The sequence below is a fragment of the Scyliorhinus canicula genome, chromosome 8 (assembly GCF_902713615.1).
Source record: "Scyliorhinus canicula chromosome 8, sScyCan1.1, whole genome shotgun sequence".
Classification (NCBI taxonomy): Eukaryota; Metazoa; Chordata; class Chondrichthyes; order Carcharhiniformes; family Scyliorhinidae; genus Scyliorhinus; species Scyliorhinus canicula.
Genome location: NC_052153.1, coordinates 58,373,791 through 58,390,309, shown reverse-complemented (window position 1 = coordinate 58,390,309; position 16,519 = coordinate 58,373,791). Strand labels below are relative to the sequence as shown.

The 16,519-nt window shown below is 39.4% G+C and overlaps 1 protein-coding gene across 8 annotated transcripts in view; it reads left to right on the top strand.

Moving 5' to 3' along the window:
* elavl2 (ELAV like neuron-specific RNA binding protein 2) overlaps positions 1 to 14,459 on the top strand; it is a 103,523-nt gene extending 89,064 nt beyond the window's left edge. For all 8 annotated transcript variants that reach the window (XM_038804639.1, XM_038804640.1, XM_038804646.1 and 5 more), the window contains 2 exons: positions 10,970 to 11,008; positions 11,813 to 14,459. In XM_038804639.1, coding sequence (XP_038660567.1) covers positions 10,970 to 11,008; positions 11,813 to 12,140 — 367 coding nt within the window. In that variant the 3' untranslated portion in view covers positions 12,141 to 14,459. The remainder of the gene's footprint in view (positions 1 to 10,969; positions 11,009 to 11,812) is intronic.
* Positions 14,460 to 16,519: the final 2,060 nt, after the last annotated feature.

Below are 16,519 nucleotides of genomic sequence, written 5' to 3'. Positions count from 1 at the left end.
CAATCAATGCTACACTTTTGATCAAAACCCTCTTTTGCCTTCATTCTATTTCCTTTGGCCATCAAGTTTAGTTCTTGGCAGCAAGAGTATCCTTATGGTCACCGTACTTGCATCAGGTCGATAGTTTGGTTTGACCTCTTCCGTCCAACAAAATTACACTAAGCTTAGTTTATTATGATGTAACTGAGCCTGAACATTCAGACGCTACTTCATTTCTTTACCTTTTAGTCACACAAGTTTTTCAGTTCGAGCTTTGTTCCTTGGTTTAACCTGATTATTTTGATATGAATGTTGAGCAATTAAGGAATTTTCTCCTTGAATAGTGTTGAGAATTTGTTACGTACATCGCTGATTCTCTGCATCTTCCTTTTCTGACTTGACGCCTTCAAAGCCTTGTTTTTGTATTTATTATATGCAGTGAACTTGCAAAATAACTTGAGGCATGCTTGGGGAAAATTATTCTAAATCTGACAGCTGGTGGGAAGATTGTGACCAATGATTTTGGTATTTGTATGAACTCTTGGATCAATACACGAGTCTTAATTTTTAAAACCGCTTGTGCACTGATGTGTATGGCTGAATTATGCCAAAGGACAAATATTATGATCTTGATCCTGCACTCCCATGCAAATGCATATCAGAAAATTGGAGATTGTACATTTCATTATTCTATATTTCCTGCTGATACTGCCACTTTGTAGGTTCAGCTATAATGTAGTTTATAGTTGTTTGGGCTTGGAAGCTAATTTAACTCAGCTAGGTTGAGGAGGAATATGTCTGGAATTACCAAACTGAGGGTTAGTCCATAAGACATAGGAGCAGAATTAGGCCACTCGGCCCATCGAGTCTGCTCCGCCATTCAATCATGGCTGATATTTTCTCATCCCCATTCTCCTGCCTTCTCCCCAGGTGCTTAGAAGGTGGTTAGTTGAGCCATTGCAGTCTGGAACATGTGTAAAAGATTTATCTCATCCCTTTGGTACCAATACTATCTGTGTTGGTTCTGTTGTCCTTAGAATGTCACTCAGTCAACTTTCCTGTCAATCATTTTAGTACTTTTGTTCCTCATTGGCTGAGCTCGATTACATTGGCCGTGGTTAAAACCAGCTGCTTTTTAAAATACCATGGGGACAAAAAAAAGGGAGCTTATTTTTTGGATTTTCTGATCTAATCTTTGAAGCTTGTTGCAAATTGTAACTAGCTTCAAAATCACCCTGAGCTAGATTTCTCTAATTAGAGATAGCCACATACTGGCAGTTCCAGAATGGAGAGAAGTTTTTTTTTGTGGCGCTCCAATCAATCATCTTACTGGTCACCAGTTTACAATTTACAATTGAGAACTGAGCATCCAGTTGCTGTCTGGCTTTGGTTCAGTGCTGATCCAAGTCAGTGATTGTACACAAAGAGAAAGTGATGGCATGTGATGTATTGGCATTAACATAGAATGCCCACAAAGCATCTGATTTGATTCAACTGGGCATAAGTCATATTGTATTGGCCAATAGATGCCAGTCAACATTTATTGGGAGCACAATAATTTCAGACACATTGGATTTAACTGAGGTGGTGGTCAAATGCTCCTGGTCTTTGCTGACTTGGGGGTTGGGGGGGGGGGGGGGGGGGGGGGGGGAGGGAGGAGGAAAGAAAGAGAAAGAAAATGTATACACCTTTGCAACTCAGGAAAGCATTTATTTCCCCTGCTTTTGAGAATTGAATACGGAGAATTCTTCCATCTAGTAAATGTTTTAAGGGCAGCCTTCCAATTTTAATTGCTTTTCCTGTTAGCTGCCAGAATATGTCGAACAGCAGTAGATGGAGCCTTCAGATATTTTCCATATCGCATTTTGCCAACTGCTTTAAACATAATATCTAGCAACTTGAAACATGGAGATTGGGTGTAATAAAACTAATAACATTATATATTCAACCTCCCTAACCCGTTCCTTCAGTATGAGGAATGAATGTCTCCCTCCTTACTAATGTGGCGACCAATGCCGTCCTCAAATTGGAAATCTCAATTTCTAGATTTCCTTGTGGGAAAAATGTAATTAAGCAAATGAGACCCTTATTTCCATGACCGCTTTTGAGTTCTGACCCATAACCTGTGGAGGAGTTGTCCTAGATCATCATGTCAGTTGTGATAGCAAACTGGTATATTTAAGATAATCATGACTAGATTTGTCAGGTCAACATTTTGGTTTCCAAGTCCTGCCCTTGTAAAGTTCGGTTTTCTCATGGTCTTTTAACTCTTCAGAAAAGTCGACAATTGCTTGGAGAAAGATGATGGCAATTAAACTACTGGCGAATGTTATACCATCTCACCAAGCTATTGTAATTATTGATGGCTAGGGCTATCATGCAGATGCAACAGGCAGAAGATCATTTTAGACTCTAACCCCTTACAATAAAACCTACAAGTTTTTTTAAAAAAAGATGCTGAAGTTATAAGGCTTTATTAGACCACATCTTTGAGTACTGTGCACGGTTTTGGTCAAATTGCCCAAGGAAAGATATACTTTGGATGAGGTTGTACTATGTGGGGAGTTTGGGTAGAATGGACCTATAATCTCTGGATTTTAGAAGAATGCAAGTTGATTTTTCAAACGTAACCCTTTGAGGACTCTGTGTCTGTCTCTGTGTCTTCTCATCTCTCTTTCTCTTTCCCCCCCCCCCCCCCCCCCCCCCCCCAAAAAAAAAAAGTATATATAGTCTCAGGATAAAGAGTAGGCCGTTTAGAACAGCGATCGCTAATTTATTCACTCCAGGCTATGGATCTTTGGGATTCTCTAGCCCAGAGGGTTGTGGATGCTCAGTTTGAGTGCATTCAAGACTGAGATTGATAGATTTTTGGATGTAAGAGAGAGGAGAGAATTATACGGATGATGTGTACATGGACTTTCAAAAGACCATATATAGGCTTGTCAACAAAGTCAAAGTGCATGCTACAAAAGGGATCGTGCCAGAATGAATATGAAATTGGCTGGAACAGTAGTGGGGTTTGCTAGAGGTCTGTAATGGGACTAGGGACCATTGCTTTTCTTGATCTATAGTAATGACTTGGACTTTGGGATACAGGACACTATTATTTTTTGTATTGTGAATGGAGGAAGGTAGTGCTGAATTTCGAGTGGAAATGGCTGATGGAATGGGCAGACCTTTGGCAGATGTGATTTGATGCAGTGAAAGTGATGCACTTTGATAGGAGGAATGAGGAGAGTCGGGGTGCAAGAGGAAAGGGACCTGGAAATATTTGTGTACAAGGGTGATGGGACAGGTTGATAAAGTGGTTAATAAGAGTGCAGAAGCATGGAAGTAACGATAAACCTGTACGTTACGTTGATTCAACCTCAACTGGAATATTGTACAGTTTTGGGCACCACACCTAGGAATGATGTGGAGGTGTTAGAGAGGCTGCAGTAATGCAAGAATGGTTCAGTTCTGAGGGTAGATTGGTGAAACTGGGGCTCATCTGAAACTTGAGGAGTTTTGATAGAAATATTCAAAATTGTTAAGAGGTGACCAAGCATGACTGGTACAGGCTTTGAGAGCCAAAGGGCCTATACTTGTGCTATATTCTTTGTGTGGAGAAACTGATCCCATTGATGGAACAGTAGAGACCCAAAGGACACCAATTTCAAGTAATTGAATTTGAACCAACGAGGAAAAACTTTATACAACAAGTGGTTAGCACCGGGAATGCATTGGAGACCAATTCAATCATTACTTTCAAAATGGAATACCTGAAAACCGAAGTACACCACTACTCTTCCTTTGAGGAATTAAATTTGTTTTTGTATAAAAGCTGGGTGATGTATAGAAAATCTACCCTGGCTTGTGGTACTCTTCTGAACCATGTTACAAGATGGGCTGAATTTGGTATCTTTAAGATTTGCTTAGCTTTAGATTTATTGTCACATGTACTGAGGTACAGTAAAAAGTATTGTTCTGCGAACAGTCCAGGCAGATTGTTCCATTCATGAAAACACATGGGACATACGATAAATGCACAATGTAAATACATAGACGTCGGTCAGTGATTGGGAGATATGATGCATGTGATGCCACCTTTTTTGAGTGGATTTAGTTAGTCTGAGACAAATTGCACGTAGTTTAGTAAAACATGATTGGGAGGACTAAGTGTCTCTCTCTCTCTCTCTGATTTTAACATGTGGAAGCAAGAGTTCTCCCACTTTTCAATAAGTAGTGATTTTCGAATTAGAATCTTTTTTCCTTCACTCAGCACTAGGAAAACTGTTTTTCTCCAGGTTGTGATCAAGCACTTTTGTTAACTGATTTCAGAAGCCAGCCCAAATCTTTCCTCTGAAAATAACCATCCCTTTGCCGCGGTGTTCACTTTAAAGTTTGCACTCCCGCTTGAAGGGATTTTTTCAGTCGTGACGATTAGGTCTTCAGCTGTGCTCCAGTGAAACCAGCATATCCATTGGAACAGTATCGCTGGCAAGGCAGCATTGGTTGCTCATCCCGAGTGGTTGAGAGACAAATGGGATTTGAACTTTAAGGACATGACTGCTTGTACAGTTTACTGAAGGAAAATTACTGAAGAAGAAAGGGCATTGGGCCTTTGCTTGGAAGACCTGTTCTGATACAAGTGACCATTTGGCCCGTTGAACCTGTGCTAGCTCTTTAGAGCTTTCTCATGAGTCCCACTCGCTTGCTCTCACCCTGCGTTTTTTTTTAGTATTCATCCAATTCCCTTTTTGAAAGTTACTATTCAATCTGCTTTCACCACCCTTTTCAGGCAGTGCATTCCGGATTCCACCTTCCTGCTGAAGTTAATTTTTTCCTTTGTTGCTTCTGGCTTCTTCTGCCAAATTACCTTAAATCTCTGTCCTCCAGTTACTGATACTTTTCCCATCATAAACGTTTTTCCTTATTTGCTCTTGAGCTGTTGTTGAGCACTTTTGAAAACTCATGACCTCCTCTTTTACAGAGAGCAATCTCCGCTTTAGTCTCACCATAACTTGAGGTTCCTTGCCCTGTTGCCATTTTGAGTAAATCATCTGCCCTATCCAAGGCAAAGGTGTCTTGTAATGCCCTGAATTCAATACAACGCTCAGCTGAGGTCTACCCAACATTATATTCCAAAAAGATTTGGCATAACCGCCTGCATCTGTACACTGCCTCTATCAATAAAGCCAACGATGCCAAGCTTTAGCAGCTTTCTCATGATCTGCCACCTTTAAAGATTTATGTACATATCCATCCTGCTCCTGGTTCCTGAATCTCTACGTTAAAAAATATACCATTTTAGATTGCATTGCCTCTCATCAAAATATATTACTTCACTTGTGTTAAATTTTGTCTCCCGTGTGTCTTGAGTATTTTCAGCAGTCTGTTACTAATCGGGTCAGCATTTACTGCATTTGCAATTTCATGTCACCTCCACAATTTATACTGTAGTCCAGCTCGTTAATGCATTAAGAAGCAGCGGTCCCAGTCCCAATATTGACTTTTGTGGGAACACAACTGTAAACTTGCATCCGATTTGGATCGACAGCTGTTTGCCGATAGGCTTGCTTTCTACAACTTGGCCCATTCATAACCTGTTACCCCTTTTTAATCTCATCAATACTTTATATCAAATGCCTTTTTGAAAGTCCATAGAGCACCATCCTCACAAAACTCGATCACTTCGCTCCAATTTCTTCTGCGTTAAAATAAACTTCTTTGAACACAAGTTTGCCATTGACGTTGTGCTGATTTTTCAGTCTGTTGGGCCATGTCTTTCCAAGTACAAATCCCAACACCGATGTTGGGCCAACTGACGTGCAATTGCCATATTTATCCCTGCTTATTTGAATGCGGGTATAACATTTCCAATCCTTGAGGCCTAGGTGCAAAACATAGCAAAGGATGATTGCAGCGTTGTGGTTCGAGCTCAACTGCACTCTAGTTGCCTTCATGATAACATCCAGGCTTTTTCTCCCACCTGAGGAATAGCTAATCTTCATTTATGTCCAATCCAAGATCACCAATGCCCTCTTTACTACTTGGACAGAATCCTCTTCTGTCGTGCTCCAGTATCATACTTGTGTCCTTTGCCTCCCCAAGATTTTATTTTTAGTCTCATTGCTTTGGCCTACTGTTTTTTAATTATTTGTATATTTATTAAAATTTGTTAGTTGCAAATATCTTACACATTCTTTTCTCCTTATCCCATTTTCAGATTTTTACCCTTCCTTATTCACCTTGGCTCACAACTGTATTGCCAGCCTTATTTGTCATTGCCATACTACCCCAGGCCTGCCTTTAGTCATTCAGGAACCTCCCATTCCAGTGCCTGCCCTTATCCCCTCATGGCAATGTCTACTCCATATCTGAACCCCACACTCTCTTGTTGAATTACAGTTTTGCGCTCAAAACTTTTTTTTCCAATTCATTTGGGTTCTTTTCATTTCACTGAAATTAGCCATACTCCAGTTGTGTTGCTACTGATTTGTTCATAACCATAACTATTATAAACTGATGTTCAGGTCATTTCCCAAAAGCTTCCCCACAGAAATATGCTGCACTAATTCCCCAGAGCTAGATCCAGTGCTGCTTTTCCTGTGGATCCTGGTAACACTAATCGTAAATGTCTTGTACATGTTTCAGAGTACCTCTCTCTTTGCCCTCAAACAGTATTCTGTTGTTGTATTTTTGGATAATTGAACTCTCCACTGAATATCCCTTTGCATCTTTCTGCAGTCCACCTGCAAAAGCTGCTCCCCGCTCGAGGCATTCCTCTACTTCCAGTAGTGTAACACTTTCTCTAATAATTCTAACCATATAGTTGGTTGTTGACCCTTGGCTAGGCAATTCTTTTCCAATGCCGCAATAGGTTTTGCCACCCTTTTTCCGTTTTCCTGAATACCTTCGCAAGGAATATTAGATTGTCAATCCTCTTGTCTTTTAGCTGGGACTGTCTGCTGCTATATCATCCCATATGATGACTTGTGTCTGCAGCTGACCTACCTTCTTTGGTTTGGATTATATGTTTCAACAATGTTGACCAGTTTGCATTGACCCAATTGATCCTATTTAGATTTGTCATTCCCCCACCCTCTTCCTGCTGTTCATGCACTCTTGGTAAATTACCCTCGTGCACAGCTGAGGCATTGGTCCCAGTTTTGTTGAGGTGAAATCTGTTAATCCTGAGTTGGTTCCAGTGCCTCAGGAATCTGAAGCGCTCCCTTCAGAGTCTTTCAGTTACTAAACTGAACAGTGCAAATTTAACGGATTTGAGACTTTACCTGTCCTGGGTAACTTGAATGTGTTTGTAATGTCTAAATTGTGCGCACAGGGCGGCACGGTGGCGCAGTGGGTTAGCCCTGCTGCCTCACGGCGCCGAGGTCCCAGGTTCAATCCCGTCTCTGAGTCATCGTCTGTGTGGAGTTTGCACATTCTTCCCGTGTTTGCGTGAGTTTTGCCCCCACAACCCAAAAATGTGCAAGCTCGGTGGATTGGCCACACTAAATTGCCCCTTAATTGGATAAAATGAATTGAGTACTCTAAATTTAAAAAATAAAAATTATGCACATAACTGTATTGGATCTCCATAAGCTCAAACAGCAAACATATGCTAGTATAAGGAAATTCAGATAGGTGCTGTAGTCTTCTCGCAAAAGTGTTTGATCTGTTGTCGAAGTATAACTTTTAAGTTTGGGAATTGAAGTTTTAAATGTAAAATAGTGGTTTGGGATGTTTAGTAAATAGAAGTAAAGTAATTGCAATTCAAGGTGTGGCCTGTTCATTTAATGAGGTCAGAGTTAGAAATGAGGAAAAACAAATGGGTTGCTGCTGTTTGTGGGTTTAAATTATTTATGTGGCTTCCCGGACCAAAGAGAAGGTTTGGGAATGGGAGATCCCTGAATGAACCTTTCAGATGTGCTATACTGCACCACTAGGGATAGATTACATGGGGGAATTCTTTGGGTTTTGTAAGTATCTAAATGGTTTAATTCCAGTTGCAGCTGGGAGCAGCTTTGAGAAGTACACAGCAATCTGCCAGCATCTGTAAATAAGAAGGAATCGAGCAATAAAAGCTAGGGGGTGGAATTTCCGTTTTGTTGGCAGCCCGGGGGTTTTCCCAACGGCGTGGGGCGGCCCCACAATGGGAAATCCCATTGACTGGCCGGCGTAACGGAGAATCCTGCCGGCGGGTTGGGGCACAAATTTGGCGGGGTGGAGAATCCAGCCCAGGGTGTTTTCTGGAGTGAGAAAGCAACCCATGCTTGAGCTAGGATGTCCACCATCATGAGTACTTTGGAGAATTGTGGGGTTAGACAAGATTAGAAAGGCTCCCAAAATCCCCTTACCTTGGGGAATAACTGGAACAGTGAGGAATATAGCTGAATTCCTGAAAGCTGTGGCATGTCTCGGTTTGATCCCAGAAGAAGTGAAGGAAGGTCTTGTGAAGTATAGGGAACCTCTTGGGTAGAAATAAAAATCAACAGGGAGTGGCTGGCAGAGATTTGTGGGGGCAGGAAGTGGAAGGTTGAGATTTGCAGAACCTCAGTCTGGTCAATAAATAAGCTAGTAGCATTTGCATTGTTTTACTTTTTATATAGTAAAAGGTTTTGTTGAAAACGTGAAACCTTGTGAAGTAATTTCTTTAATGGTTTGTTTTGATCATAATCTTCAATTGAGGATTACATGAACCAGTAGATTTTGCAACTGGTTTCTCTGGATCTAAGAATAATGAATCGAGCAACCCAGCTCCTAAGCATTGATTTATAAATTTCTGGTTCCCTGCAAGCACCGAAAACAAGTGTTTGCAAGAGATCATAGAATCTTAGAATTTACAGTGCAGCAGGAGGCCATTCGGCCCATCGAGTCTACACCGGCTCTTGGAAAGAGCACCCTACCCAAGGTCCACACCTCCATCCTATCCCCGTAACGCCACCCAACACTAAGGGCAATTTTGGACACTAAGGGCAATTTAGCATGGCCAATCCACCTAACCTGCACATCTTTGGACTGTGGGAGGAAACCGGAGCACCCGAAGCAAACCCATGCACACACTGGGAGAATGTGCAGACTCCACACAGACCGTGACCCAAGCCGGGAATCGAACCTGGGACCCTGGAGCTGTGAAGCAAGTGTGCTAACCACAATGCTACCGTGCTGCCCACTGCCCCCAGATGCAAGTGAGAGTTGAAGATTTTGCTCTAAACTGCTGGGTGACTTGTATCACTAAGAAAGTTGTACTCTTAATACTACGGATTCCAAATCCATTTGGTGTGGATTGCCTTGTGGCAACCCACAGTAAGTGCACTTTCAAGCTGAGAACTTTGATTAATCTGTAGTTCCCTAAGTCCCTTGTTGCATTTGTTTTTACCACCCTAAATGTGACTGATCATAGTGAAGAATAAGTTTTTTCCATTAAATAATGCATAAAATAGTTTGATGACCACTGATCGTGAAGCTATTCTTGCTTGTCTCTAGCAAAATACATTTTGAGCACATCATTCTTGGGTACGTTGAAGCTTTCTAGTATATTGAAAAATATATTTGGGGCTCAAGTGCAAGTAACTTGTGTTCATTTGGAGTTTCTTAAGAGAAACATTAAATCACAATCTGTTCAGAAAACAGCCTAGTTGAGTATTTGCAGCTGAGTTTTATTCCTGAATGAAGAGAATTTAGTGTAGATCTTGAGTACTTCATCAGAACTTAGTGGTTGACCAATCTCCCACTTGGTTTTAATATGCTAACCTAGGGAGAAAAGGGATCTATTTATAATATTGCATGCAAATCCTAGAACCTAAATAAGTTGTAATTTAGTTGCTGAGGTCCTGACTGTTGGTGGACTTTACTGGAAGTGTTTTTCGCAAAGCCTCCCCTATTAATTTCCAGCGTACTGTTTAAAAATATGCTTCTAAAACTCTCAGCTTAGGCAGATTGGATCCAACGTCTGGAAGACCACATGGTCAACAGCTTGCTTATGTCTCCAGATGTGCCATTGCTATCTAGATCACGTGGTATTGACGGATTTAATTTTGCCTTCGGCAATCTATTGACTGGTGCTTTGCTTGAATATACATTAATTTATAAATGTAATGGATCAGGCATTTCAAATTGGCAGTAAAATTGAATTATCCGTAATTTAAACACTGTCCAAATCCAAAATAAATGTGAAATTACTGGCCAACTCCCATTTGCTGATCTTAGATTAGCTCTGACCAAGCTACTCTACAGTACTGCAATCTTGGAGATTATCTATCCCAACTTGGCACATTGAATCTCATGTTAGTAAACTAACACCTGTGCTGGTAAATTTAATATAGTCTCAAATCTCAACTATTTGAACAGACTATCATTAGTTTGCGAGCAGACCCGTGCAAGTCTTAATATTTAGCTAAATGTCTTTGCACTAGTAGTAAATACTATTTTGTATCTGGAGGCAGAGCAAATATATATGGCCTAATCTACAATAAATGTAGTTATTCCCATTCTTTCCAAAAATAAATTACATTTCCCAAGTACAAACCATTGGCTTGGAGCTATAACTTGATTTACACGCCTTGTCGCTCATTCCCTTTGAGCTTAAACTTAGAAGGAGGCGTTTTGTCTGACTGAATAAGAGATTACTGGGTATACAAGGGTGCTAATTTCTTAATATATCAGTTTCTCCTTTTTCTTTCCCTTATTCTTTTTTCTTCTCTATTCTCCCCACCCCCCCCCCCACCCTGTTCCTTGCACCCGTCTGCTCCCAACCCCATTTCATTGAGCACCAAGGTAAGCCTTATTTGAAGATGGATGCTGATGCGTTTGAAGGCTAGAACCTGTGATATCCACGTTTTTTAAATCTCGATTTGACAATGCACAGCAGCAAAATGCTTTGATTATCAGATTTATTTGAAGCTGAGATGCTACCTTCTGCAATGAGTTTGAAATGTTTTTGAGGGGTGTTATGGGAAGGGTGGCTTTATTTTATGCACAACTGAATTGCAAAATGTGTTTCTTGCAGGTTGGACAATCTTCTAAATATGGCTTATGGCGTGAAGAGGTAATTTATTGTCTGACAATACTTTTTTAATCTAGGCTAATTTTTTTCCTGATTCACTTCTAGATTTTCAAAAATTGCAATCGCCAGGTCTTGGGGAGGTAAATCACTTTTGGTTGAACAGGTTAAATTGCTCTCGGCTGACATCAGAATATTTTTTTTAACTTGACAGAATGGATATTGACTTGGATCAAATCAGTGACAATTCACCAGTTTGGAATAAAACTTGCTTGACAAATATTTTTCCTATTCTGTGCTGGTTTTCTCACACCATACTTAATATTATTGAACTTTTTCTAACCCCAAATTTTCTATCTCGATTTTAATTTTTAATTGGACAAATTGTTTTTGAGTTAGTGTTGTCTTGAAACATGAGAAATGTTTACTTGATGAGGACCGTATTCTAACATCCTTATGGACCTTAATTTTTCTAAAGATGGACTTATCTGCCATAATAGAAATATATGAGACTCATTGACTGTTTGTCCTCACAGAATTATGGAATCCCTACAGTGCAGAAGGAGGTCATTTCAGTCCCTTACGTCTGCACGGACCCTCTTCAAGAGCACCATACATAAGCACAATCCCCTGCTCTATCCTTGTAACCCCACCTAACTGTGACACTAAGGAGCAATTTGGCATGGCAAATCAACCTAACCTGAACATCTTTGGGCTGGGTATAAAGATGCTGACAAAGTAATGTTTTTAATGAGTAAAAATATCTTGAATTCCAATATTAAATGATTGTATTTTTTTTAATGTAAATTTGTCGTCACTTATGAGGATCCATTGTAACTTTTTTGGCAGGTTTTCGCCAATGACCATTGATGGAATGACCAGTTTGGCAGGCATCAATATCCCTGGGCATGCTGGAACAGGCTGGTGTATCTTTGTTTACAATTTAGCACCTGATGCAGATGAGAGTATTCTTTGGCAAATGTTTGGACCATTTGGTGCAGTGACCAATGTGAAAGTTATCCGTGACTTTAACACAAATAAGTGCAAAGGCTTTGGATTTGTGACTATGACCAACTATGATGAAGCAGCCATGGCAATAGCCAGTTTAAACGGATACCGTCTAGGGGACAGAGTACTGCAGGTCTCCTTCAAAACCAACAAAACGCACAAAGCCTAATATGTAACATAACTGTTATATAGCTATTCAAAAAGACATGTTAAAGCAAAACTTTATATACTAGTGCAAAGACTTTGTAAGTCAGTGTTAAGACAGATGTATGACTATTTAGCATCCTAAGAATATGAGAGGGTTTTATATTGCTGGTAACTTTGCATTAAATCTTCTTTCATAGCTTTTATGTTTTGAAAATAGACAAGAAGTGCAGGGTTTTTTTACCTGTCACAAAACATTCTAGTACCTCCTTTTGAAGGAGGTGGACCTTTTAAAAAGAAACTGTTTCAGCTGAAGGAAGAAAGACTCCTAGATTTTTACACAACTGCCTTGAAACAGTACATAAAGTGAATTTGTGAGGCTTTATTTCTTTTTCTTTTTTAGAAGAAAATATATTTTGGTCAAGTGTTTGATTTGCCTTTAAATTCATTGCATTTAAGTGATCAGTTTCAAAGAAATGTTGGTTTACATTTGTTTTCTTTATTTACATGTTAAGTAAAGTTTTATTTTGATAAGATTTTGGATTGGGAAAGGGTGGGCTGCAATTATACCTTAATGTAAGGTTCTTGGAAAAACTTTCTTTTCGTAACACAGTACCTTGCCAAAGAGAGAGAGCCTCTTTGCTGAAGTGGGTTTAAAAAAAAAGCATCTATTTTTATAAAAGAAATTTGGAGAAACTTTTTACAGGACCTGGAACAAATATTTTGACTTGGTTACTTTGAGAATCTCTTCATACGACATCTAGTGAGCTTTTGAAAAATTAAAACCAGGAGATTTCCAGTGGCTGGCATTTATTGGAAAGACTTGTGATGTAGAGATTACCTTGAAGACCTTTGTATTACCAAGATGTAGAACCAATGGGCACTGTGGGTTTCATTTGTATAATCAGTGGATCATCCTGGTTATTTGTGGCAAAATGGCTCACGTTTAATTGTGATTTCAAGAATTAAAAAGAGGCTTAACATTGAGACAGTGCATGCAAATATATCAATTATTGAAAATTGGGGGAAATATGTTCTTCCTGAAAGTATTCCCTTCTGTTAAAGCTCAAGGTGTTTAGTGATGTACACTCTCCTGCTGTATTGTCTGTGCTGGAATTGGGTGGAAAAATGATTGGATTTGCTTTGCAATACAGATTTCAAAGCAGTCGGAATAAATTTAGAAAATGCAAAAATATAATAGACTGCACCTGAGCATTGTGTAATGTAAATAAGTCCTTGTGTTATGGACCTTTTCTGCTTTTTGTTTTTTGACTACATGCCAAGTGCTGTTAAAAGAACCTGAATGCTTTGTATGTTTTTTGTTTCTTGTAGACTGCATTAACATTACTTGAAGTTTACTTGTTTTGTTGTCCTAATGACCAGAATTGCAGTGCATCAGATTTGTTTGTTGTTGGTCTGTAGATAGTCTTGTTGCAGCTCTTTAAAACTATAGTGACACTGCTTTTGTTATATATGCATTTGTGGTACAATGGGTAAAGCCACAGTTTGAACAAATATGCTTACATTTTCATACTAAAAAGGAAGATATCCTGTTGAAACGTTAAAGTAAATTTGCAATTAATGCTTAAATCACTATGGGGAGATATAGCAGTTCTTTATCATAACAGGAATAAATTTGAAAAACTCTATTTTCAGAGAAGCATCTAGCTTAACTTATTCTTCTAAGAACAAATTGGTTGTGGAATTGCAGTCCTCGACCAGGTGCACTGATAACTGTAGTTAAATGTCCTGCTTTGTGTAAACTGAAATGCTCATGTGCTCTTCCCCTTAGAACAAGCAATGTGCTATGCATAACAGTTGTACATTTATCTTTGCTATTGCTTTTGAATACTGTAGTTATAAATTCTCAGCCTAGTTGAAGTACATATACTGTGAAGCACGTAAAAGTGTGCACCCATGTTTTCATGCTAACCCACTCGTTGCTGTCATCTAGTACTGAACTTTAGGCCTTGCACAGAAAGGGTTGCAAAAGGACCCATGTGCAGCTTTAAAAACAGACTTTCAGTTTGATGTTAAGGCCAACAGTTAACATGAATGTTCTAGCCTCTAGCCTATTTATAGCCTAGTCAAATGCAGCAAAATTAGTGGGAAAGCATGTGAATTGGTCTTCACTTTACGATGACTATCATAGCACTTAATAAAATGTAAGTCTGTATTTATTTGAAGTTGTAAAGTATGACTAAATTTACATTGGTTGAATAGAATGTATGTTCTTTTGAGTATTTAAGAGGCTGTACATGTTTCTTTCCTTATATTGTGTTTGGATCATTTGTACTTTTTCATGTTCAGTACATCAATAAACAAAAGTTGAAGGGAATTAAAACTTGTTTTAAGGTTCAGTACACCTAATTATTTGGGCTTTGAACCCAACTTTTATTTGCCAGGCATGTGGAATTGGGGAAAGGAGATGGAACTGAATATCTTGTAAATAGGTAATATCCCAGAGAGGGAGAATAGAGTTGCAGTTTAATTGCTATTCGTGCTTAACCTGACATGAATACAGAGGTGAGTCTTAATATATTGAAACCATTTAAATTTAAAGCAATAAACTGAATTGTATAAAATTCTGTCTGGGTTATGAGTGGGTGCTTGTGCTACTGTAAGCGCACATGATGTACAGGCTTACCTGTTATGTACAGACTTTAGCTGGTAGACGGAGGGTTTCAATTCAACATGTATTAGAATAAATGGGTGAATACAATTTACTTAAAAAAAAGACTTGTACCATATTCCACTTCCCCAAGACCAAGTCTTCCTGTTGGCTCTTGCTTAAGATCTCCACTCTAAAAATCCCAAATCCATTGCGCTTTTGTTGTCCAGTCCCTCTGGAATCCTTTTTCAATATTTGGAGATAACCCCAACCTTTCTCCCACTGCTCATTCTTGATTTATTACATAGAAGAACACTTTAGTGCCTTCAATGTTAAACAACTTCCCATTGTGTCATCTGCAGTTTACATTCATGAGAAAAATCCACTGAGAAGAAGGTTATTTCCCCTTCCCCAAACATTTGGCCGTTTGCTTTAAAACCTATTTCTCGAATTAATTGTGTCCCTTTCTGACTTTGATGTCCAACTTTAATATTGGATTTGTTCAAAGACATGGTAAAACTGCAGTTCAGGAGATAGAGACAATTCAATTGTGGCTTATGCCCGCGTGCTTGATTCAAGATCTCACCAATTTCATCCATCTATTTTGTACTGGCACGCTTCAAGTGCTTGCAGCATTGCACATTCAATTAATTGCTTTTGGAAAGGCCTGGAAGAATAAAATGCCATCTGTTTTTGAAATTGATTTGAAGATGTTTAGTGGAGGGTCTTGGTGAAAGTGAACAATATAACACTTGAGATGCAATCACAGATTCTATCTCCACTTGGAGATTTGTCTCTCAGCTAATGTAAGCGGTATGAATTGTTATGTAACTATGATCTGCCCTGAACCTTAAATGCAATATTATTCACTCGCGTGGAACAATTCTACAGCAATTGCCTTTAAACTTTGAAATCTTTGTTGGTTCATTTTGCCATTGACTTCATCCTATCTTCTGTAATTTGAATCCTAACACTTCTAATTCAAGCATTCCATTTTAACTATTCCCAAGCCAACACCCATCAATTACCTTGCCAGTCTGTATTTGATTGTCCCAAGACAAAGCAACCTCGACTGCTAAAGAAACCGGTGTGTATCCAAAGGCAGGGAAATAGCTTTCTTTGCAAGTATTCCCAGGTTTAAGCAAAATTTTTAGCAGCTGCTTTCCTGATTCCAAGCGTCTTTTTTTCTACTTGTACAAGAATTAGAACTTCCAAGATTTTTGGCATTAATGCTACTGCAGTGTGGCTGTTTAGTATAGAAATGCTACTCATTAGAGAAAATATTGCTGTGGCTGACTAGTTACCATCAGTAAGAAGTCTTACAACACCAGGTTAAAGTTCAACATGTTTGTTTCAAACACTAGCTTTCGGAGTACTGCTCCGACTTTAACCTGGTGTTGTAAGACGTCTTGCTGTGCTCACCCCAGTCCAACGCTGGCATCTACATATCATAGTTACCATCAGTCCTGCACCTACTACTGCTGCCTCCATTATGAAAAAAATAACTTGGCTGTGACTTAGTGGGAGGACCTCTGTATTGGGTTATAGTTTCAAGATCTCTAGTGAGTTGAGTGCAAACTCTAGGCTGACCGTTTAATGCAGCATTGAGGAAGGGCTATCCTCTTGATGTCTGAGGCTCCACTTTGCCCCACATGGATGCGCTGCTGAAAGAAGAGCAGGAGTTGACCCTGGCTGTCGTAGCCAATGAAATATCCCTCCATTAACATCACAAACAAACTGTTAATTATCTCATTGTTTGCGAGACCTTGCTGTGCACAACTCAAACTGTTGCA